We start from the raw sequence: 26966 nt of genomic DNA on the forward strand, positions 1-26966 counted from the left end.
TAAATTTTGTTAATTCAACAAAATCAGCTAAGTAATGGAAGCGAAATAATTTAATTGTAAAAACAAACAGATATTATTATTCCTATAAAATGATTGTTGTTGAAACAACAAATCCATTTAGTAGTTTTATGAACTGATTTGTTATCTTAACTTGGCTCACTTTATTAAAACAATTAATCAATTTATTTCCATACGTAAACTGATTTGTTACTACAATACATTTTTTTTTATGATATGTTAGTTATTAGTTTAATGAAATCATTTTTATTAGTATAAAAGTATCGACGAGTTAATTAAATGACGTTGTTGAGCCAAATACTTGGGCGCATTGCAGAGAATTTTAGACTTATTTAATATATTTAGTAGAATAAAGAATTAAACCGGGGTAGAGTTAATAGAGGGATATATTATATATATGTAGTACGAAAGAGGTGTAAAAGGAGTACACAAAGTTAACGTGGTTAGACATCTCTTGGCAACGGTACTAGCACACTCTCAAATGATATAAATGCACCAAGGAAAACTAAAACCGTCTGGTTAATTATATACGCTAATACAATTTACCAAGTGTGAAGGAGATATTTCCGGTTATTAACTTACCGAATGCCTACGCTTTGGCATCTCTCAAAAATATTTAGCTCTTAATCTCACCAAGGGATTTTCTTTTCGTTAAATATTTCATATGGTTTCATTCGCGCCAGTTTTTTCCACTCCCAACTAAAAAATAAAAAATGCAGCTCACTGTTGACTGAATTTAAAAATTCACGGGATTATTCATTTTCGATTGAATGGGTTCAAATTTTTTTTTTTTTTTTTTTTTCTATATTTATTCTCTACGCTGACAGAAAAACTGACAGTAGTCTTCTAGTCGCTTCCAGAGTAACATCGACACCAAATCAATCCCGCTTATCAATTTGACAAACAGTCCTTTATTTCTTGACATTTATCCCACATTCGTTGCCTCCAAATGCAGTATAGTATTAATTACCAAGCTTAAACGACATAAATTTGTTTATTTGAATTTTTTATTGTCAGATTATTGGTTCATTTAAATATTCACCCGATTGTCAGACGAGTAACCAATATTTGAATTATTTATAAATAAATTTCCGTTTGATATAAATTAATAATATTTTTCCTGCTGTCACGGTATCGGATTACGTTTTTTTCAATTAATCGCTTCCGTTTAACCACTCAATTTCTGGCAATCAATTCTACCAAAATTTTATCATGTCAAAATCATAACTAAAAATTAATATTAAAAAGGGCAATTAATTCATTGTTACAAATGAAAATCATTGCTGAACAAATTTTGAAGTTTAATTTCTAATCTATCAGTTAAGATTTTGTATAGAAAATAACTACTTCAGTGACTCTCTACATTGATTACCCTACAGGTTATAGGCCCGATGTCCTCAACATTAAAAAAAGATTTTAAAAAGCAATTTTACAGGTTTTATATTTTGGAAAAACTAAATTTTAGTTTACTAAATATAAAATATTTTATTAATTTAAACGTTAAAAAAAAAAAAAAATAGAATTTTATTAATTTTTTATTAACTTAAAAAAATATCAATGTAATTTTTTCCGTTGACGTTTAAAAATAAAAATAACTCAATCAGTTTTTATAAAAAAAATCATGTTGGACAAATATTATATTTTTTTTTATTATTTTCAATATAAATTATAAATTAATCGCTTGAGGCACATCATTTTTATATGTATACAATTTTTTTAACAATATAACTCGGAGGTATTTCGAAAAATGAATTTTTAAAGCGAGTTATCGTGGAAACATCCATTTAATGCATTGTGTAATGTTTATTCAAAAAAAAAAAAATCATAATAATAATGAATAAAAAGAAATACGTCATAATGGTCAGAAAATGTAATAAAATAAAATAAGTTATGAATTGCACGAGAGTTTTAAAAAACAAGCAAATCATTTTTTGTTGAATCTAAAAAACAGTAAGGACTTTAATATAGCTGTTCGCACGTGGAAAAAAAAAATTAAAAACATTCCCGACGACATATTGCACACGTTACGATGACGCTGCACGAAAATGGGGGAAAGCTTGAATCAGAAAGCAGGGTCTGCTCATATTATAGACATATATTTTATCCATATATGTGCGAGTACGAGATTCACACAATAAAAGAGAGTGAACGTTTTAATTTTATGCCGAGTCATTTGATTCTCATTCACGTTCTCAACTTTGTTTCACCCAGTTTTTTTATTTTTTATTTATTTTTTTTTTTTTTAATTTCTATTTTATATCATTCTGAACTTTTTTTATCCGGCGATTCAAACGAGTCAGCTATTCTGGAAATTGTGCTGATGTAAAAGCTTGTCAATTTCACAGGGACATTATATACGTAACATATTTAAAAATAAAAAAAATGTTCATTTAAAGTCTTCGGACGGAGGACGATGGGCTCAATATTCTTATTTTTAAAATAAAATTAAAAATTCATTGAAGAATTCTCGAATGGCTGGAAGGTAAATATGGTAGTTAACAAAAGTGCGAACGAGTTTACGAGCTCGGAGTAAAAAGCGAAATCGCGAAAGAATGATAATAAGCCGGTAGGTAATATCTTGGGTGATGTAACGCTTAACCAGTCAAACCGATTTTTAGTACGTACTACTTACTACTTACTACTGTAAACTACTTCGAGTAGACGCATTACTACATACACCAAGTAGATAATTATATGTTTTTAAAAGTACATCATAAGTGTAACTGTCTTTTTTATTTTTTAAATATCCAACGCTCAGTGCTCTACTCTTTAAACCTTTTTTTAACCTCATTTATTTCTGTTACAATTTTATCGAAATTAATAGTTATGGCTTTAACATTTTAACGACTTTCTTTGCGTGGATTATTTTTTAAAATTACTATTTTCTTTTTTTTTTTTTTTTTTGAGGGTTTTTCATTATTTAAAATACGGGTAGGGGTTTTTTATTATTTAAAAGTAATAAATAGTTTACAACAGTATTTATAAAGTGGAATTATTGATTGCGGGTTTCATGAGGCGCCACTTAACCTACAGAAGAGCAATAAAAGCAAAAAAAAAAATAAATAAATACGGGTTCGGTGGCGTAAAAATGAGGCGTTGCTATTCAAAGCGTGAATTCGTCTTGTGCTTGAGTTGGTACGCAAGAAAGGGTAAAGAAAGAGGTTTTGGGTGATAGAGTACAAGTAAAGCACGCCTGAAAGTGGTTTCGCGACTGTTATGTTCTGACAGTTGGTGTACGTGCGTCCAGCGTAGGCGGTAGATGAAATTCAATGTCAACAACAAAACGAAACGCACATAGAATACTTTAGGAGACGACGATGATGATGATGATGATGATGAGTTTAAGTGAAGAGTAAAGCCAGTTGACGAGCTAGTACAGGTGACGAGGACTTGGATTTGTTTTTGTACTTCAGATCCAACTCACACTCTGCTACTTGGAGGACGAAACTCTTTATTAGTCGAGGAGAATTGTCGTAAAACACGACCGAGAACTTATTTCTATCTTTCCCACACTACTTTTATTTGTTTTATTTTTCATTTTTGTTTTTTGTCCTCACGTTCCTGAAAAGGTCGATAGTTTCGGAGAACAGCATTGTTATTCCATTCGATTAAGTGTCAGGTTTATATTTATTTGCTGATTTCTTGGTAAATTTCGCCAAAACATTACGAGAATTCGACGATGAATACTGAAGAATTTTTCTTGAAAATTTGTAGGGAGTAAATTTTTCTAAAAATTTTTTAGACTGCATTTAAAAAAAAAAAAAATCAACGATCATGGACGTCAACAGTGAAATTACACTCTAAAGTTACGATAAAAACATCTGGACTTTATATTTCCAGCTTACAAAAATTGTAATGATTTCTAGTAAGTCAGGAAAGCTTTAAAAATTTTAAGCGAATATTTCCGTACTTCCGTAGAATTAGGCGATAAAAGTTCCGATGCGACCGTAAAATACGAGCGATTTTTATTACAGTTATTAAAATAAATTATGAAGTTTCAATAAAACTTGAAAAACTAAAAGGGATTAATGTCTCAATGCATCTAGTGGATTATAAATAAATATGTATCACGCATCTTTAATCCGGTCTACCACGTGGATATATATTATCAACAACTCTTGAAAGTTACAAGCATGAAAATTCAGCTTTCCATCCTCATCCTGGGTAATCGTATATTTATATATTTAATGCAGCGTAAGTGGAATTTTCCTCTCACCAACTGCGACAACTTGTCTTATCCGTCCCCTGTGTTTCTATTATACTTGAATAATATAAAAGAAAAAAAAAAAATGACTAAAAAAATACAATCAAATAGAAACAGGAAGCTGAATAAATTAGTGATGCAGCCCCAGGGTATTTTATTTTAGTTGTATCTAAATCTAAAGTCTGAATTTAAACGCGATTCACTTGAGTTTAAATAAAACCTAAGATGGAAATAAGATCTCCAGTGCATTTATAAACTCGCAATAAATTAGTATTATTATTTATTAAAAAATTTTTGGGGTTAAATTTTGAAAAATTAATTATTGATAAAATTTTTATTTTATAATATTTTGTATATTATTTATATTGATATCAATATATGATCTATATTTTTAAGAGAATAAGCAAAATTTTGTGGCCAGTAAGAAATGACCTTGTATCTTGTGAACTATTGACATTTTTAAAGATATAAGCTCATCTCGATGTTACACTCATCAAGACCTTTCATTTGAGTACCCACATCAATTTTTCATATATATATATATATATATATATATATATATATATATATATATATATATATATATATATATATATGTATATATGAAAAATATATGAAAATGCATGTGGGTACTCAAATGAAAGCCCTTGATGAGTGTAACATCGGGATGAGCTTATATCTTTGAAAACGTCAATAGTTAAGAAAGTAAAGTGCAATTTAACAAAAGTCATTATTTAATATTTTAGTCAGTATTTATAGTCTACAAGTCACGGCAGTCACATAGTGACTGCAAGGTTGCTAGTATAATATATTTTTTAATATACTTTCTCTCAAAAGTCAAAAACACTCATCAATTTTCTGGTTTGTAGCTGAAGGATCATCTTAACGGCGTAATAGATAAAATGGATCGGTAGATGTACGTTGTACATAGTACGTATGCGTGGGAGGACTAGGAAAGTATTTTTTGATGGATCCTGTAGAAAGATACTGCATAAATATGTATGGCCTCGAGGATATTTTCTCCTCTCATCTTTATTTTGTATTTTATTTTTATTTATTCCATTTTTTTTTTTGCTATACAGCCAGCTACTTGGTGTATTACACAAGCTCAGACGCCGATGAAAAAGTTTTATTCCTCATTGGGTGAGATACTGCATAAGAGGATTACGTACTTTATTTATTATAATCAATGTATTGTAAGTAAAGAGTGAAACGTGTCGGAAAATGATTTTTTTCGATCAGATTTATTATGAATTGCTGAGAAACATTTTTTTTTTTCTATTTTTTTCTATTTTTTTGCACAGAGAATAATTTGGTCAAAGTTTGAACATTTAATAGCCCGCAGAAATTAATGAACTAATTAATAGTCCCTAATTGTCGTTGCCGAGAAAAGTTGATGGAAAAGAGAAAAATAAAACGGGAATGAAGTGAAATTAAACGCTCTTAAAATTGCCAGAGCTGAGAGTAAAGTCGTGTTATTTACGAAACCTTTCAAGAGCTAAATGTCACCAGCGGGGGCTAGGTCGGAATAAATTGTATCAACCGTAGTATTCGGTACATATCCATCTACATAGGTTCAAGTACACCGTTGGCTTGAATTCTGTTTCGGAAACACAAATTGTACGCTTTTCTTTCACTGAGAGTGTTTCTTTGATCATGTACAACATTGTTTTATTCATCATATCACAAACTCAATACCCTTTTATTTTCTATCCATTGGACTGAATGATGCAACTCTACTTCAATTACCAAATTAAACCATTGTTTTCAGTTTCTCGAATCCGTTTGTTGAAATTTCCGGTTTTTGTTTTTTTTTTCCAATTTATAAAATTATTTCCAATAAGTCAAATTTTGATTGTTAGTCTAACTTATCAATAATAGAATGTTCTGAACCTCTCTGTATAATATTGATGGACCTAGATTTTGATTTCGATCGTTAAAAAATTCAACGGTCGTATTTTTTTCATCCAATACCGGATGTGCGCTAAAGCGATAACAATGATGCTAGTTATTAGAGAAAGCTTGGACATAGAAAAATGTATTTTTTCATCTAACTAACTCGACGATTTACTCGAGTGAAAATAAAGGATGAATGTTTTTTATTTTATTTTAATGATAAAAGTTGTAGTATTCAAATAAGAATGTAAAAAAAAAACTCAATAGACAATTGATCTCTAATTTTCTAGTTTTTTATACAAATCTCAAATACCATTGTCTTGTAATAAATTCAAATGAAAAAAAAATTTTTTTTCGAATTAAGAAATTTTTTTCAGTACACAGAAGGTTGGTACCATAATTTGTAGAATAGAAAAGCATTAAATGATTCGACCGAAGGATATACTAAGCAATTTGCAAGGTGAATATTTAAATTTACGAGCAAATCATCGAAGGATCGTTGTGATTAGGCAGAAATAGCAAAGCCGGGAAATCAAGTAGACTCTAAAGTGTGAGGCAAACAAGCTTTGAAGGGTCTACAAAGCGTTGGCTCTCATGTATCGGGAAAGCTTGAGTCGATGATATTTGTTTATCGACGTTTATGAAAGTAAATGGCAATCGCCCGGAGCAAGGACGCATAATTGGATGTCCGTAGGATCACCCAGCAGTGCCTTAATGGGCTTTCGAAGGCGTGGTTATTACTCCTGAACGTATTACGTAGACTACATCCTGCACTTACAACATGCACTTATATATTATATATTATATACATCTACGCTCAACACTGTTATACTTCTCTGGTGCTCTTGCACAATTTACGGTGGGCATCCAGTTTAGTTCCAGGTTGATATCGCTAACGCGAATTTAGTGGAGATATTACTCGAGTGAAATTGGCTCGAACCAAGAGACCCCCAACTGGCATCTTCTCTACTCTCATTCGATACATATGACTCACTCTTGAGGGTGGCCGCTTCATCCCCAACCCTTGTACTCACTGCAGACTACACTTTGAACTCTGTCTACTCCCTACTCGCTATACTCACTAGTACTATTACTGTTACGATGTTATCCCATACTCGGTGCCTTTTGCTATCTATTTTGTGTTGTAGTCACTCCATTAGACACCTCAGAATTGCTTTTCTCCCTTAAAACATAACCTGTAACATCATACTTTTATTAGTGCATCAAGATATGTGTCACTGAAAAATTTTACTAGTTGTCCTATTCGAGCTTTTGATTAGTCAAGCAGTTTAGTGGAATGTTATTGCTACCTTTATTTTCACAAAAAAATTTACTGTTTAATTCATGAGAAAAATTATCCGGCAGTATTAAAATCTAGGTCACTGCTTCATCATTTATTAGTAACAGCGATACTTTTTAAAGTTTATGTCAGTAAAATTTACCGACACTCTCGTAAAATAAAAACAAATTTTTATCAAATTTTTACTGTTAATTTTGTGTTTTATATCTTGGAAAAACCAAATTTAGTTTAATAAGATTAAATGTTTGATTAATTTATTTTTTAAAGTTATTTTACTTTAAAATATACGTAGAATATTTTTAAATACATTAATGGAAATTTTGTCCACAAAATAACAATTTTAGTTACTCTTAACATTGATTCCTCTACAGATTATAGGCCCAATGCCTTCAAAATTAACAAAGACTATAAAAATTACTTTTATTTTAATTTTTTGGTCAATGGAAATGTTATAAAATTAATTTTTTTTCAATTTTGAAAAAATTCGATTTTATTTGAATGAGAAGTAATGTTTAGTTAATTTTTTTTATTTAATTTATTTTTATGATTCTTTCACTTGAAATTATATTTAGATTAATTGCTAAAAAAATTTTTTTCATGAAAGTCTAATCAAATTAATATCCAGAGACCAAAATGAATAATTATTGTAATTTATAGGAATATTTTTATATATTTAAACTATAAATGGATATTAATGAGAATTTGGTTGATGTATGAAAGGCGAGATGATATCTCAGTAGTCACGAAGTATCGCTGGCAGGCGTCACGTCGTTAAACGTGATGGCATTAAAAGGTGACGACAAAGTTCGACGTTGGGTGTTTATTAATGGTGATAACCTATCGGCTTCTTCATGAGACATGAGACAAGAGACAAGAGACAAGAACTCTCCGCTGAAGAGAAACGAACCGACGTTCAAGAGAACTAAGTCGTAAAACTTGTCGGCTAAAGTTCATGACCATTAAGACCCTCCAGAGAAATAGAGGAGGTGACGACGCGATAACTTTTTTTTTTCTTTCTTTTTAATATACAAGTATCTAGTTTTTTGGCATTTTATCATTACCGATAATTAACCGGTGCTTTTTTATTATTTAATTATTAAACTTTATGCTTCTAGTTTTATTTTATTCTCCAACTTTTTTAATTTATTTAATCAAATATTAATTAGTGAAAAAAAAAATTGCAATAAACTCGTTTTATGGATACACAAATTAAATTATTAATATCTCGATAAATAATTCTCTGTGAGTAATTATAAAAAAGTTCATTATAAAGTTGTAAGTTATAAGTATGTACTTTTTAAATTTTGTTTAACAAAATGGATAAAAAAGACGGCTTTAATTTTATAAAAAAATTTTTTCTTTTTATATTATAATAATTGTGGAAGAGTTGAGGGTTTTGATGCTGTTATTATGTACTTTAAGTTTATTATAATTTTAATTAAATATAGAACTAAGTATACGATAGTTCTTTGAATAATAAGTCATCTTACTTAAAATATATATTCTTTTATGTTACAGGTAAGCTTCCCGTTGCATTTTATGAGTGAGTAGATTATTCATTATCTTATTTGCACAATATTTTTACAATTTTTTTGATGAGTCTCTTGATATTTATTATTAATGTCAAAAAATGATTGACATACTAATTTTAAGTAAAATACTCTTCTTAACTATCAATTTTATCATGTTGCTTTTTTTTTTTGGAAAAATTTATGAAAAAAAAAGTATTGAGGATGAGATGAAGATATTTTTTTTAAAACTAAGAAAAAATATTTGACTTTTGTTAACTGTGAAATTAAAATTTTAATTTTTGAAATTACTTCGAAAAAATTTTTTATAAAAATAAAAAATGAAGTAAATAATAATTAAATGAAACAAATTGAATAAAAATAAAATGATGAAAATCAAAATAAAAAAACAATTTGATGTTATACGTGAGTAAAATACGTTTGAAAATTAACTTAAGCGTCAAATACATTTTTAACAAATTTTTCTACCCTGATGGTCATAAACATAAATTTTTTAAATTTATGTTTTTTATAGCTCACAGACTTTGTTCACTTGAAATAAAAATTCATCTGCTATTTTTTCGCTAAAAATTTTTATAAAAAATTTAACTTGATTATTATTATTAGTTAACAAGTCAATAAGTCGCATTTAAATAGAATATGCGATAAAAAAAATAAAAGGGCAATCAAAAGATAATAGTAGCGATAAAAATATGTTTATAGAGACGTTTAAATCACGTATTTTTGCAGCGTATACATAAAACGAATAAAAAGTAGCTGATAAAAAATTTATAAATGTAGTGTGTTTGTGTAAAACAGGCTGATACCCGGTCTACATGGAAGGTTTGACTCGTTGGTGATTCATGCATGTATTCTAGTAATCACGCTGAGGCTCTCGAGTGAATTCACTTATATATATTAGCATAGGTACACTGAAATATAAAGCATAAAGTAGAGAGTAAAGAGAAGAACACGTTTTTCTCTCAAGATCTTCTTCGAGGCCCACCACTGCCAATACTAATACTGATATAATGCTTGAACAAGAACAAGGGTGGTCGACGCGTGTGGTCTGATTCGATGAGACTCAACTTTTCCCCTTTTATTCCTTTATTCCACCTATCTATATTCTATATTCCGTATTTTGTATTCTACATTCTATATTCTATATATAAACCGAACCGGCGGTAGAAGGAAAAGATAAATCGCGAGTATAAAAGACGTTCGGAAAACGCCCGAAGCGTCAATTGAAAAATAAGAATAAGAACAATCGAAAAAGGGTCTACCGGATCGGATCGTACCAAACCGTCTTCTCAATTCTATTTTTAAAAAGACCCTTTCCAATTATCCTAAGGAAATATTTTTATTTTTTATCCCTTGAATTTTCTCATCCCCGGTTCACTCATTTTATTTTTCTCCAAGCCGCAACTCGCTCTACTTGCTCCAGAGGAGTAGGCATGCCCAAGATTGAAAGAGACATTTCAGCTTAACCGTCAGAGGGCGGGTTTACTTACTATACGACTGCTGGGCACTCGCAGTAAATGCTTTAGCATCTTCTCGTCAGCAGTTTTGGCTTGGAGAATTTTAAAACTCAACCCTTTACCTAAAACTGCAGAGCTGCTTTTTTTCAAAAGTTCCATTAAGTTTTCTCTATTTTTTATCGCTATCTTTGCTGTCATTAAACCGACAGAAATTGAGTTTTTGTTTTGGAACAAGTTTTATCTTTGAGTTAAATCGAAAAATAAATGAGTGATATCTATCAAAATATAAAAAAATTTTTTAAATCTTGGTCGGAGACAAAACTTTAAATAGGATTTAAAAATCATAAGCTGTTATTTTTTTTATCACTTGCAATTACTTTGCTAATGATTAAAAAATTCGGTTCATTAAAAAAAACAAGATAAAAAAATAGTAGAATTATATATCATTACAAATTATAGATATCAATTTTTTTCCCGCCTTTTGTTAGTTCAACAAATTCATTTTTATACGAACATCTGAGATAAAGTAAGATCTTAAATATTTTTCAATTGTTCTGTTTTTCCATCAAACACATTAATCCTTGTAATTAATGTTCTGTCAGTAGAAGTAGTGTTAATTTTCAGCATAAATTCGTATCCCGGTGTGAACACTGTTTCATGTAACTCATAGAGGCACAGCGGCAGTATCAAGTAAAAGCTCACACATCAGTGGAGTAGTAGTCGTTTGGGTCGGCTTCCTATCAGAATCAAGGACGTTACAATAGCCTGCATATGACATGTGTACTATTAAACGTTATTAACAATGTTTGGTTGGTCTATGTACTGCAATAGTACACTCTTCGGTTGATAGAACGTACTGTTTCCAGACTAGAGTGTAGAGAGTGAAGTTTCTCTGACTCTGCAAAGTTAATGCCTCACTGAAGCTTTCCACCAGTGGGATGCAAATGGAGATGAAGTTTCCATTCCTCACTCTTCAAAATTCGGAACCGCTATAGGCTAAAATCATTGTATCTATCCATTGAAAGTGACTCATGATTCGCAGGAGACTTCATGGCTTTATGCAAACCCTGTAAACAGAGTGAGTATTATGCTTAAAGTTTTGAATATCATTATCCTGGAGCTTTGAATTAAAATTAACCATCGGCAATTAGCAGAAATGCAGAAATTCACGTACTTGTTTAGTCGATCATATATTATTGTGATTATGAATATTGATTCATCAATATTCTAGTTTATATTTAACGCTAAAATAATGATTAATTTTATTTGAATTCATTGAACTATGATTATAATCCAAAGTTCTCTCTTTTGGGAAAGTGGATGGGCGGTTGGTAGTTTATTGTTAAAGGGGCGAACGCAGAGAAAGTGGTCGGGGTTTGGTAGGTGCGGGTCAGCAAACTGGAAAATAGCTCTGGCGCATCATTATTTTTGTTCGCGGACAACTGAAACGAGGGACATGTATTCGAGTGGAGCGTGGTTAAGCATTTTTGGCAGTTTGCCTATCAGCGGTGTATCATGTCGCTAAAATACACTTTTTTTCATCAAAACGGACCAGGTAAACCGTGAAAAAACTAATCTCGAGGATTATACTCTATTTTCATTATCTATATCTATATTATTGAGAGAATCAGACTGGTAGCGAATTATTTTGCGATGATTTATCAAAAATTCATATGGAATATTAATCCAGTTCTGAGTGATGCAAAAAAATCGATTAATTTCAGTTTTTGAGTTTTAAACATTTTGGTTTATAATGTTTCTAGAGTTCAGGTTGATGAAAAAATTTTTGGAAGTCGCTCAAAACTTAAAAAAATTTTTCCGAGTTATTTGATAAGCTTCGTGTTAAAAATCATATATATGCATGTATATCAGATCACATCAGACAATTTTATGTATCCATCATAAATTGTTCTGATAAAGCTGATATAGAACCTAATCTAGACAATTTTTATTTTATGTCACATATGGATAAAAAATAATCTGAAATGGCTATTTATGGATTTATCAGCCCACAAAAAAAATTTCTCAAAGGATTGCTAAATCAATGAATTTTTTCTCTATTGAAACAAATTCCTTTCTAAACTACGATACTTTTATCAAAGACGAAACGAAAATAAAATAGTAAATTTTTTAGCGCCACCCTAGTCTACTTTGTTGGACAGATTCCGTTGCGCTTGGCGTTTAATTGCGATCTTCTTATCAGGATCCTATCGCGAGGGAAAACGCTTCAACCTCTGTAATTTACCGGCATTAACTGAGAGCACAACCGGGACTCTGCTCCTGTTCAATCAATGTCGAAGGTAAACTAAGGTCTACACTTGAGCTGCAACAGTATCAAGTTAGACAAAGACACAACGACGTTGATTTCTCATTTACGAGTAGCGGTAGACCGTTCTGTCTCAGCGTCTTAGTGTCTTCTATTGAACTAAGGTTTGACTGGTTCGCGTGCTAAAACTGAACATAATCATCCTCATCGTTGATCCCAGGCAAGAAGAGCAAGCGTAACTTGTACCACTGGTGGAAATTCTGCCCGAGATACAAACCACTCAATTATTGCGTCTACTCAAGGGCAATTGAGATCAAACTGGTGGTGTCTCTTTAGAGTCATGAGGCGACTGCAACTCGGAAGAGCTCCTTCAAACTCGGGTTTGCACTTCCGCTGAACGCTCTTGAAAGGGAGCAGAGGCTAAGTGATAGAAGGCTCCATTGGTTTGTGAAGTGATATGCTCATGAGCGACCGTCAACACCGAGCGGATGATCAAACTGATCGGTTAGTGTACCGTGTAACCGTCTACGTGATATAGATATTGCTAGAGATATAAGTTTGCCTACCTGCCGGCTTGTGCCAATATCAATCGCCCTCAGGCTATGGGCTCTCGTTTACACTGATCGAGCTGCTGCGTGGAGGTTTAGTCCTGAAAAATCTGGATTATAGATAAGGGTCACTTTACCACGATTATTATCACGCCGTGGATTGCGTGTCGATAACATCTCATCGCTAACGCCTTAGAGCTGCCTTATTTTGAACGGAATTTTTCTAACAGCTGGTTAACGCTTGTTTTCCGTTTCGTTATTACCCTTTTTTGCAATTTTTTTGTGGCAGAGCATCCCAGAAAGCGATAAAATCCACGGTCCTGTTTCACATCAAAGTTTTACAACTTAAAATGGTCGTTTTGAGCAAGCAACTTTTGAACTCGCAATCAATGAAACATCACAAGTTTTGAAACACTAACAGAAAAATTAAATTAATTTGAGAAAAGCTTCAATTGAGTAGATTGTCTTAAAGAGATTTTCAATTTTGAATCAATTGCGACCTAATTGTTATGTATAATTACGCTCTTGATGAATTTACCATATGTTCGTCTCGAGTGAGCTTCTCACAAGATAAAAGTTTTAATAAATTTGGATTATCTCGAAAAACAAATACCTTAACCACCAGTCGGGTAGAGAAACCCGCTAAAAGGGAGAATATGAGGCGAATGAAAGGGGATATTGATACGGTAAATATAAATGAATGTGTATATATCTATATATATGTGTGTGTATGCACGGACGGGGATGGTGGTAGGGCATTAACCGATTAGCAACGTTCCTGCGATTTCTACGGTTCGACGGCGGACAAGGATCACGGTCCGTGGGAATTTGCATTATATTAAATCGATTGATCGCCCGGATTATAGAAAGGTGTTCTCTCGGGTTCTCTCTACCACTCGCAACGTCAAACACAATACCTTGGAGTGTAGAAGCTCTTACTCCTGGTACTCCAACAAGTACTACAAGTAGTACTCCTATAACTGGTGTTCCAGCTTCTGTTCCGGTAGTTCTATGCACCACCAGCATCAGCTGAAATGAGAGCCACTACTGGATGGTTGATGCTGGATGGTGGCATCGCAACCAGTCGACCGGCTCGATTGTGTGTTCGATTATAGTTGCATCGATGGATTGGATATGTGCTGGTGAAACCGAGTTTTACTGGATGGGAAATCCGAGGCACGTTCGTATAATCAGATGCATCGTTTATTATTTGATCCCAGAATCAGTCTCACGTGATAATTCAATCACTGTACAATGTTATCGAGTTTAATCAATGTGACAGATTGCGAGGAATTATTTATATTTTCATCAATCCTTTTCCTCTGCGCTCAGCGAGCTTTTTCAGCATTTTCATGCTGCTGTCCTCTCCCGTATCTAGACTTTATTCAATTTACAATTGCATCAGAGTGATTAAACAGGGTTCATGGTAATTAATGACTGTTAATTGGGAGTTGATGTTGCTTCAAATGGTAAACTTTGGATTTTTTTTTATTGATTCAGAATTCAGTAATTGCTGATAAAAAAATACTGGCTTGAATTGTAAAACTCCTGCAGTGAAAAAAAAAAAAAAAAAAAAACCATTTGGTTCAAGAGAAATATTTTTGTTTAAATTTGATATCAAAACTAAAAAAAAAGTTTGTTTCCTTCGAGGATTTTGTATTTAAAAAAAAAAAAGATTCTGCAATCGAAATAACAGAAAAAAAACACATTTTTTAATTGAAACCGGAGTATTATTTCTTGTTCGTATTCTTGAAGCTCGCCGGTAATATCTATAACTAATGTTATTGCAGAAAGAATTCTCGAATGGAAAACTTTTTTCATCATCCTATAGCTTAATTTTCGTGCTTTGATTATCAATTTTTCAAACAACTATTTGAAGCAAAATTCAAATTTAAAAAAGAATATTTCTTGAATCAAATCGTTTATTTTTTTCTTCCCAGCGTATAGTTGATTCTATAATAACTACGTGCTGAAAAAAACGACTTTCATATGGGTCTAAAAAATTAACGATGTTAGCAGTGACTGATTGAAATGAAGAACCGATTACAAATGATACAGCGATTTGACATTCATCTTCATTAGGGTGATTCAAAAAAAAAGAATATTTTTTTTTTCGTTTGGTACTCTGAAAAATAGGTTCCTAGACACCTCTAAGAAAGCCTCTCCAAGCATGAGTTCTTAATTGTAACGGGAAGGTCCTCCTTCTTACAATTCTTTATTAGAAAGTTTAAATTCATTTCTGAATAGAAACATTTTTAAACTGTAAATTGCCTTCGCCATCCACCTAGCATGATGAATTGCACCAGGACGTTTGAAAAAAATTTCTTCTTGAGGCATTTCTCCAAGGAAAATCAACGACAATTCCAACAATTCTTTATAGTCATCTCGGGGTTGTAGTAACTATCAAAAACAATTAAAAATTTGTCAGAAACAAGAAAATTTTTTTCTTAAAATCGCAGTTAAATCATACCTGTAAGGATTGTGCAATTAAACTAGATATTTCATTTTTTTATCCAAAATGATATCAGCAACAACAGTATCTTCAATTCCAGATTTATAATTAGTTTTATTTATTTCATCCCATGATTTTTTAAATCTTCCGAACATTGGTACGTTTGGCCCAGATGACACAGGCCAATATACTTCAAATGCACTTCTCAATATGATCTCAAAAATGTGGTGACGACATGGTAACCAGATTAACTCTCTTCCCAAAGTCTTTTCAATTGCCTTACATGTACCGTTATGAATTCCTGTATAAAGAAAATAGATAACTATCGTTAAATTTAATATTTTCAACAAATTGTAGATTATATTTAAAATCCAAATGAGTAAATAATTCTCAATAATTTCAAAAGTGAAATTCAGTAAGCAATAAAAATTAAACTAGAACGTTAATAATTAAATATTTTTTAGATTAAATTATCATTGATAAGTTACCTGTATTAACTGCCGTCGTGTCAAAACACATCGCCTTAACATAATTAGTAATACCCCATTCACTCAATGTCGATAAAATGGCTGATGTTTGATTGTCTGCCGTCCCAGAATTCATTTTTGGAACCCCAAGTAATTGTTCGGTACCAAATGCAGTTAAAATAACTGGTAGCCGTTCCACAGATTTTGATCCAACAAGGTCATTCAGCATTTTTCCGTCCCAATGCACAACGTATTTATCGTGTGTCTTAAAGTTGTCATTAAGTCCTTTAGCAATGTCTTCTCTTTGAAGCATACGAGCTCGTTGAATTGAACTATAACTGAGCGTTGTATCTTCAATTTTAATACCTACTGCTAGTAAAACCGGAGCAATAATAAACATCGCATTTCTACTGCTGACATTAGCTCGGTCGAGTCCAAAAATGACTTCAGGAGTTAAGACATCAAGTTTTGCTCGTTTTGTCGGAATTGGAGGTTCATACTCTGAATCAGATCCAAAATTTGTAACTCCACTTAATGTATACGTAGAGAACGACTCTGATTTTTCACTTGGAACAATCGCATGACTGGTAGACGGTTGATCTAAGTCTGGAATAAGATCTGTTTTATAAATTAAACGAAGAAAATGTATAGAATTTATTCATTTTGATGACAAATAATTAAGAAAGGACTCCAAAAATTGTCTAGTCAAATGTCATCTAGTCATCTATGAAAAGTTACACTACTACCTGACTTTATAATAATTAAATATCTCAGATACTTACTACTCTCATCTATTCCCATCATAGTTGTGGTTAAGTTTGATACAGGTACATTATTAGAAAGAATCTCTTTATGGGTACCGAATTTTTGATCCAAATACAACTTTCTAATATTATCATCAAGCACTTTTAAGGATTTTTCGCTCACAATGTCGAATAATTGTTCAAGATCAGTCTGAAATTTCATTTCCTTTTGGTTTTGCGCTGAATTCTTTTTATCGAAATTTTTTTGTAATTTTAACCATTGACTGTGATAGCGAAGAAATTTTTTGACTGCATTAGGAGCTCCACTAGTTGGAATCTGATTTTTTCTCCACAGTTCAATAACTTGGTCAACTGAATTTTTAGCACTTTGTTTGATTGAATACTTTAAAATTTTAAGTTGGTAGAAAAACACACGCATAACCTCTTTCACTTTTGGTAACTTACGTTCCGAAATTCTTTGTAGAGGTATTCCGATAAAACGTATTTCTTTATTCATTGTAGGTAAATTGATGATAAATAAATTTATGTGATGATTATAAGACTTATTTAAAATGAATTATTTTATTACGTATTCAAGATGATCAGTATTAGGAACACTGAAAATACGGTATTAAATGGGTAGATACTGAAGATAGTTGAGAGTAAAAACATAGATGGCGTTAGTTTCAGAAGACAAACAGAAGAAGAAATGGAATTCAAAACAAAAATCCCCTCGAACGAAAATTTTATGTATATTTTGTGAAAAACAATTTAAAAATACGCACTGAACAAATTTCATAATAATAAATGACAACGCGATTAAGATTTTAAATTATTAAAGATAAAATTAAAAAAATATTATTAGAATAAAAACTTTCAAATGAATTTTTGAACAGAAAACATCTATAGGAGTTGCTTTTATAATAAAAACTCAAATTTGTCTAAATTTCCTTGAAACTCACAGAATAAATTGAAATTTTTCGAATTATTGATCAAAAACTAGAAAAATTGATATGCATTGATGTTTGACGATGAATATCTCGTAAACGCTCAACTTGATCGAAAAATCATAAGAGACCATTTTTATAGAGCAGTAAATTTCCTACAAAACTATGAGTTTCATCATTCATAATGATTTTTTTCATTGAGTTATAAAATTCATAAGAAATAAAAAATTTTCCCAAAAATAATCAAACTTTAACCGTTAATATCTTTTAAACGGTTGGGTTTACGAAAAAATCGTAAGAGACCTTTTTGTAGAGCATTCAATTTCCTACAAAATCTAAGAAACAAGATATTTTTTCAAGTAGTTGGAAGCGAGATATAAATTTTTCTATCTGATAATAAGAAAAAATAGAAAACTGTAAGAAGGAGGACCTTCCCGTTACAATTAAGAACTCATGCTTGGAGAGGCTTTCTTAGAGGTGTCTAGGAACCTATTTTTCAGAGTACCAAACGAAAAAAAAAATATTCTTTTTTTTTGAATCACCCTAATCTTCATACTCTACAATTTCAATTTCGCTGCAACAACGTAGCAGATCATCACTAAATAATCTTCGATACTGATGGATGACACATAATCCCTTCAAAGCCCAGAAACTGATATCAAAAAACGTAAAACTCGATCAGACAGCGAGCGACGAAGCAAAGAAGAGAAATCGATGTCGCAAGTAGTTTTTAATTGTCGAGTGTGATATATCACAGGATCATGCTTCAATTTATTCGTACCATGATTATCGTATCAACGAATAATAAAACCCATGTCTTAAGGATCTTGTAAGCTCAAGCTATGGCGCAGTCCCCTCAAAGGTAGGGCATATCTCCTTCAGTTGGCGAGTGGAGTAAGAGCGCTAATTACTTTGTTCGTATAAATTAATTTTCACGACGATCACACTGAGCGACGGTTTAAGATTAATTAATGCTCGGTCGGACGGCCAAGTTATTGATCTAGACTAGCTGTGGCATTTTATCAACGGATTTTATCATACTGGACTAAGAAAATTACACTGGCTGATTGCCTAGAGTTTATCTGGTGGGCCAGGTCCTTGATGAATGATTGCCACCGGCAGTCAGTTCTCATGCATTTCTTCTCCAGCGTTTTTCATTCACCTTCTTATTTTTTGAGTTTTCTTTTTCTCGCTCATCCTCTTTCACAAGATATTAGTCTCCTAACAGAGTGTATCTTGCATTTAAAATCTTAGGCGCAATAATTCACTCGCGAATTGCCAGAGACACTTTCACTTATCTCTTGTGCAAAGATAGCGTCGGAAAAATAAATACGACTCTCTAGAATACACATTTAATGGGTTGTTTTAAAAATCCCGTGTGACAGTGAGTCATCACAGTTGGATCCAGTCCCAGAAGGTCTTTTGTTGCCATCAGGATAATTATCGTTATTCTGGTGGACGAGACAGCGCTCGAGATAGATTGCCAACTGGCATGCAGACCTTTGATACACCTCGACTATTTTATGTTTGAGATTGCTATCACTCATTTTTGATAGCAATTCAACTAAAATCAATGCTTTGTATCATACCAAAAGAAATTTTCTTTTAAAATACTGTAATTGTGAAGTACTTTACGACTCTTGATCTAATTTAAATTACTTTAATAATTATTCACAAATATAATGTACAAAAATATTATTTGTAATGTAGAGTACTGGTAAAAAATAATTAACGTTAAAAATTCCTAAAATCAATAATTATTATTCAACATTTGATCTTATTAAAAAAAAATCTATTTTTTCCAAAATAAAACCTATAAAATTTATAATAATATTTCCATTTATAGTATGTAATATAATTAAATAAAGAGGGGTACTCAAAATTAGACAATTAGTTAATTAAAATCGATATATTTTCCACATAAAACAACTTCCATGCGGAAACCAGCCTTCATATCGTGCAAAAGAAATCCCTTGGACAGATTATCCAAAAAAAAAAATTCCTTCAGTGAATCCCAGATTTCATAAAAATAAAAAAAAGACTATCGTTGTACGTTGGGAAAATGTTGAATTGCCAGCGGTTAATACGTTGAATGTCAGATCTGGCCAATTCAGGAAATTGAGTCATCCCATGTGTTCTCGCCTGAGGGCTTCTACTCCCTATTTCCAAATAAATGAAAAAATGAAGCTCCATATACTTGGGTCGTCGGAGGCTGTACAACTACGAGCTATCGAGGAAAGTATGAAAGCTTTTGTGAAAAAAGCTCCCGGGCATTTCCGGATTACGACCATCAACCACTTTTCCAAGAGCCTTCAGACAGATAAAATTATATATCGGCTGATGGGAAACTGCGTGATGGACAGCGACTTTAACCCGTCAAAATGGGCGAACCTCAGCTTTAATCCCAACAAAAGCTATTGCCTTTTTCGCTGAGGAAGGCTATTCAAACACACAGCTAGTTTTACTTTTCTACCGCTGTAATTTCAAGATTAGATAATAATTTTCCTAGACACGCTTTGACAAGTGATATTGCCCATTTTCATACAAAGTCTAATATGGATTGATGTAGTCATATGAAGCCAAATTATGCCATTGTTTGCAAATTCACTCAAAAAATATTGACAAAATTTTTTTGTCTAATTTTAAAATTTATTTGTCACTTCAAACTAAAAAATAATGTTATGTTAATTTTTTAAATTTCTAAATACACAACTAGTAATTTTTAAACGAATAAACAATATCTATATTTTTATTTATGAATCAAATAAAGAATTCAGAAAATTTTTTTCGAGTATCTGAAATTAGAATCAAATTTTGTTTGTCACTCATTTCCATATGAATTACGAAGATCAAGGAGTTTTTTCTATTTAAAATTTACAAAACTATCTTTGCTTTGTAGCACCAGTAAATTTCAAAGGGTCAAAGATTTTTTAACTTTACACTCGTACTTAACAAGTTTTTTTTTTTTCAGTTTCGCTTTACTATTTGAAATAATTAAAAGTCATGTAAATCCTCCTCCGCTTTAACTATTCATATTATATTCCTTCTACTCACATTACATAAGGGTAAATAAAATAAATGGAGGACCTAGCAAACGTAATATTGCGTTACAATATATAAAAAGGGTGAAAATACTTGTAAGGTAAATTTATTCCAGTGGTTCATCACAGCCGAGCATAAAATCTAAATAAATTAAAAAGGTCAAGAGATCCGGTGGGGAGCATGCGATAGACAGCTTTCTGGGCAGTAAAATTAACTCTGGCTTCTACCTCCCGCCTGAAATAGCTGTGTATGAAACTAAACCAACCACGGAAATGTCAATACACCAAACTATCTTAAGCTCTCGCAGAGCTTTAATCCTTTCACCAGCTGGAGGATGTTATGCAGCCACTGTACGATGAATTATCCAGAATTCTCTTCATATTCTCGCGCTGCTAAACAGATTGCAGCCTAAAGGATCTCCAGTCTATACCTTCACTATTATATCTGCTCTGCCGTCACTACCTCCAAGTATATACCCAATAAATACCAGCGTTATTGCATACCATAGACGAATTAACTGCGATGAACAACCGCTTGCCATTTACACGTAAACTATCTCTCAAGATTCTCGAGACCTTTAATGTATCAACTTACATACCTCTACGGTGACATACTCATTTTTAGTGGATTGTATCATCAATAATCTAATGAGTAGAAAAAATTCAAAAGTACACTGCTCGAAAATCATTTAATTTTCCAATTTTCATAGAAAAATTGCCTCAAGCTATATGCGGCTTCATCTGGTCATGTTTGAAGGGGAAGAAAGAAAATTACATTCTTTATCATAATTAATATATTGAATAAAAATTGGATTGGAAGTTAATCAAAATCAAATCACTAATAGATAAGCTCCTGAAAATAGTAAAAAAAAAAAAAATATTTTTTTGCTGCTTTAAAGTTCTCATCAATCATAAAATATATCTAGAGTTATGACTAAGTAGTAGAAATTTTATTGGAGCGAGAGAAATGATGAAAAAAGGAAATTTGTTGGGGTCAGACCGTTTTGAATTATCTTTCCGTTGATAAAATCGTCTAGATATATTTGATAGCATTCTAGAATTTGTTTTTTGGAAAAAGCAATTAGAATTTGTTTTTTAGCAAAAAAAATGTACTATTTTATACGTGCGAATTCCATCAGCTTGACATACTTTATCTGATATAATATTTATCAAAAATAAATAAATAACTAAATAGCCTAGCTATAACTCGCGGATATTGTGTCGATTAATAATGCCTCGAACGGGGTACCGTTTATCTGGATAAATTGGCCAATTTATAAAGCTCCGGTGATTGAGATCGCGGTGAGTAAGCGCTTAATAAAATAATTACGACTTGTTACCTTGTACTTGCACTAGTATATGTTCAAAAGTTTTATCAACTATAGAGCTGGTGACAGCGGAATAATCGAGAAGTAGGATAGTTACAGTGATGCTAATAGTAAACTGAAAATGCTCCAGGGAATAGCGCTTGTTTACGATAGTTTATCGTTTGTGATATACGCCAAGTCAACTTTATTCATTATTCGGCACTACATACTGCAGATGACACTGGCATCAGTGTACATTTACGTCATGTGTCACTTGTTTGTCGACTGCATTGTTGTTCTATTCTCTCGACATCTGAGTTTTATGTGAGCACGTTAGATCCACTGACACTCAACTGGATGAGGATATTAACTTCCTTGGATTAGAACATATTGTACCAATATTAGAATATTGGTACAATTTCATCTTAAGGACATCATTTTTGTTTTTCTGTGAAAATACTTTTTTAATATATCCATAATGTAACTTCAATCTAAAACACATTCAATATAAGTAAATTCCTTCGCGAAGTAAGTTCTATTCCGACGAGATTAAATCAAATGAAAATTATTTACTTCTCATTAGTTTTAATTGATCATATTTTTACTAAATTAAATTGTTAAAAAAAAGAAAAAACGAGACATGAGTAATAGAAGATGTCTGAAGATTAACTGTCTAATACTAAAAATACTTATTCCATATAAAAGAGTCCTCTTTGCCACCTGTCCAGCATTACACAATCTCCATGAGTTTTTACGAGCACACCCGTATTGGCTCAAAGTATGTCAGGACCGTTAATCCAAAAGGAACGTTATTCATCAGCATCAGTGTTAGCAATCCAAGAGTTGTAGAAAATATGAATGGGATATTACGATGATTTGGATTTAGTCGTGTGATAAAACTCCTTTAGCATTAAATTACGCTGTAATGGAGCGTGATCCAGCAAATATATTTGAATTGACCCGATATTTACTTATGTACATGCTCTAAATATAATTTATCACGAGAGCATATTACATACTAGATAAACATGCTTTATTAGTAAACAATCGATGAAATTAGTGCTCCTGTAAATAATTAATATGCGTAAATTATTTTTGATTATACTCATATTTAAATTCATGTGTATTCATTGTTTATGTCACGATAATTGGTTTATTATTGATAAACTAAATGCGCTTGTTACCAAATTTGCATAATGTTAATTTAATTGATAATTCCAATGGAAATTTCGATGCATATTCGAAAGCATTTTTTATTATTATTTTATATTTCTATAGTCCGTTTTGAAAATGAATAATTTTCATAGATATCCAAAATATTATTAATCAATTAATACTTATAATTCTTGATAGTTTATTAATAAAAAAATAAAATAAATTGTCATTGTCAGAGCATACATCTGTGTCAATAAAGTGAGGATAAGCTTACTTTATTTCAATTTGGTATTTTGCTGACATCAAAACCAAGTCTTTAGGAATTAAACTTAAAAAAAAATTTTTTTATTTTTTTACATTTCCAAGTTTATATAACGCTTTCCGAACAAAAAAATACTGTCAATACTTGAAATAATCTATTGGATCGAAATTTCCATCATTAGACAAGTTTATCCAAATGTCGCAGTGATAAACTATCTCCATCGAGTTCCGAGTCCATTGGGTAATCCTTCTTTATACTTCGTCAGTAATTCATCTTCCGGTTCCTTTTTTCAAGATGAATTTCTCCGTACATTCATACATTTATCCGTACCCTAGTTTTTCAATTTATTTAATCCAAACTTTAATACTTTTCACATCTTCCATACTTCGAAGCTTCTTCACTTCGCTTCGATCCAGAATCTAGAATCTAGAGAGAGCTTCAGTACATTCTATCCGGAGAAATTATGCAGTCCGTGTTGTAGCTTTTCCATTTTCCGGACAGTTTTGTAACTTTCTTCGTTCCTTCGTATTAAATCGATCGATATGATATCTTACTCACACATTTATCAAACTTTCGACCAAATATTTGTTATATGTGAGTCCTCGAGCACAAAGATGAATTCGTGGGGAGGTGTTACGTTTTCCAGTGAATATATATTATGTATATGGCTTTCGAGGGGGGCAGAAGAAGAGACGCTAGTTGTACATAGACATCGGTAAAGTTTATTTAACTGAGCACATGACGCGTATTTATAAGCCCGTCGGTTCAGTTCTGTATTAAACTTCCGGGCGAGAACGTCCACATAATAACTCGAGTGTTCTCACAACTGGCAAACTACATAATATATTTCTCAACGACACTTGTTGTTTTGAATGACAGCTTAAACCAATATTGTCATATCACTCTAAATGCAATCGTAAAAAGTTTTGTTCCAGAGTGGAAGACAAAGTATTTTATGTCTTTAATTTTAATGAAAAGTAACTTGTGAGTTGATGGTTACTCTAATAGAAATATGTTCTTTTTATGGCATGATTGTTCATTCCGAACTTGGAATATTAAATTGAATATTCTTGAGCAAGAGTATAATTTTTTTTTATTAATTATTTACTAAAAAAAATATTCTTGATTCAAGAACATAATTATTCATTATTTGATCCCCGAACCTATCTCACATGATAATCCAATAACAGTAAAATTTTGTCGAGTTTGATCAATGTGGCATATTACGAGAAATTATTTATATTTTCATCAATCCTTTTCCTCTGCGTTCAGCGAGCTTTTTTAGCATTTTCATGCTGCTATCCATTCTCGTATCTAGACTTTATTAAATTTACAATTGCGTCAGAGTAATTAAACAGAGTTGATGGTAATTATTTGACAGTTAATTGGGAGCTGATGTTGCTCTAAATGATAAATTTGAGATTTTTAATTGACTCAGAGTTCAAAAGTTGTTGATAAAAAATTACTGGCTCTAATTTTAAAATTTCGACAGTGAAGCAACTTTCCCATAAAAAAAAAAGCTTGTGTTAATAATTATCATATAAAAATAATAATTCAATTTCCGCAAGAGTATTAAATTTGTAAAAGTTAACAGAGTTATAAAGTTTATGAAAACTGTTGATTATAATTCAATAAAAAATCTCGTTAAATACTTACTGCTTTTGAATAAGTATTTTTCTCGTTTTCTGTGTCACGACGCAGCCCATCATCGATAATATCTCTCTCAACTCCAGAATTTGCCAGGACATTTCTATCCGAGAAAGTGGAGGAGATAATCCAGCTTTGACTTTAAAACAAATTTAAATGTTAATTTAAATCTTCCTCCAACATAATATCTACTCTGCTTGACTTTATCTACCGATTAAATATTGATAACAACCAAGTTATAAAATTCTAAATATTTATGCTTACTCCCATTTTCATCTATTTATTTATTTACAAATAATCCCGTAATGTTTGTCTTTCATTAAAATAATTTCAATTATTTAAATGCTGACCTACTTGCTTTATTTTCTCATTCCCCGTTTTATGAACATTTAAATTCGAAAGAGCTTTTTTTTTTTTTTTTTTTTCTTCAAGATTTATTTCCCATAAATGAACGAAAATATAAAATTTAATCTACACACAACATACAAAAAATAATACCAAAAATATTTCCGTCATATTTTTATTTTCAGTGATAAAAACCGCTGGTATTTGCATTTATCTGACCGATCAGCAATCCTGCCAAATATATATCCAAATATATATACACGTGTGTGATCAACAGAGTGGAGTTTTATTTAATAAACTCTCGCAGTTGTATTTTATTTACAGAGCAAGAGTGTTGGATTGCGTTTCGCTAAAAAAAAAAAAATCATTGGAGTAAATAAATAAAGAAAAAAAAAGTAATAAATAAATATATGAAAAATAAAAATAAAAATTAGAGAAGCGGGAAGCGGGCGAGGACGAAATATACAAACAAAATCTCTTTTGCGGATTTGCATATAATAATAAACACAAACACTCAGTGATAAATGCATGATTTCTGTATAAACTATCATTTTCTCCGGTGTATCCTATAAGAGCGTGTATGTATGAATGTTTAGGGTATGGATGTGTAAATAAATTTACATATCGATCACGTAACAGCAAACATCAATAATCCGTTTGAAGTGAAGGAGGATGTGCTTGCATATTAACTCGGACACTTGGATTCTTTTTTTACCCGATGTAAATAAAAGAGAAGACGATAAGACGATCGAAATTATAAAGTATTAATATTAATTTATTAATTTATACATTTGGCTATTGGCCATAAATAAGTCCCGGCATTAAATAGTGAATTACTAATGGACTTTGTGTTTTAGCTTTTACGAATTAATTCACATCAGATGCTAAAATGAATTTTTTAGGCATCGTTTTGAAAGTTATGGGGATTTATTGATAGTAAAAGTTAAAAAAAATTTTTTTTTATTGCTTTAAAGATGATTTTTATTTTTTCGGTTAGATTATCATTAAAATATTCATGTTTATGTTTTTTATATTTTTATTGGATAAGATCGATTAATCGAAAATATTTGACGTGATGGATTAATCATTCATATATTAATATGTTGCGATGATTGATATTCTTCGATTACTGTTGAATGTTAATAAATAATTAAATTGACTTGTGCTTGGTAAATATTTATCGTCATGTAATTTAAATAATTATGACTACTGAATCTCTAAATGAGTTTTTTCTTAATTTATCTTTTGAAATTCTGACGATTATTAATCGAAATGATAATAGTAAAAACAAATTTTTTTATTGACACTTAGAAATTTTTTTTGTGTCAAAATTAGAGTTAAAAAAATATGATTTAAAAAATAAAGGTAAAATTTTATTTTAT

General features: G+C 31.3%; 1 protein-coding gene across 3 annotated transcripts in view; it reads left to right on the forward strand.

Moving 5' to 3' along the window:
* Positions 1 to 26966, forward strand: part of LOC141538460 (CCR4-NOT transcription complex subunit 6-like) — a 144189-nt gene that overhangs the window by 71467 nt on the left and 45756 nt on the right. The window contains exon 5 of one of the 3 annotated variants that reach the window (XM_074259925.1): positions 8937 to 8959. The exons of the other annotated variants lie outside the window; for them this stretch is intronic. Coding sequence (XP_074116026.1) covers positions 8937 to 8940 — 4 coding nt within the window. The 3' untranslated portion in view covers positions 8941 to 8959. Of the gene's footprint in view, positions 1 to 8936; positions 8960 to 26966 lie in introns of those variants that run through there. 3 annotated transcript variants of the gene reach the window in all.

Source organism: Cotesia typhae, unplaced genomic scaffold (genome assembly GCF_013202065.1).
Source record: "Cotesia typhae breed Kobodo isofemale line unplaced genomic scaffold, CoteBio_Ctyphae contig_22, whole genome shotgun sequence".
Classification (NCBI taxonomy): domain Eukaryota; kingdom Metazoa; phylum Arthropoda; class Insecta; order Hymenoptera; family Braconidae; genus Cotesia; species Cotesia typhae.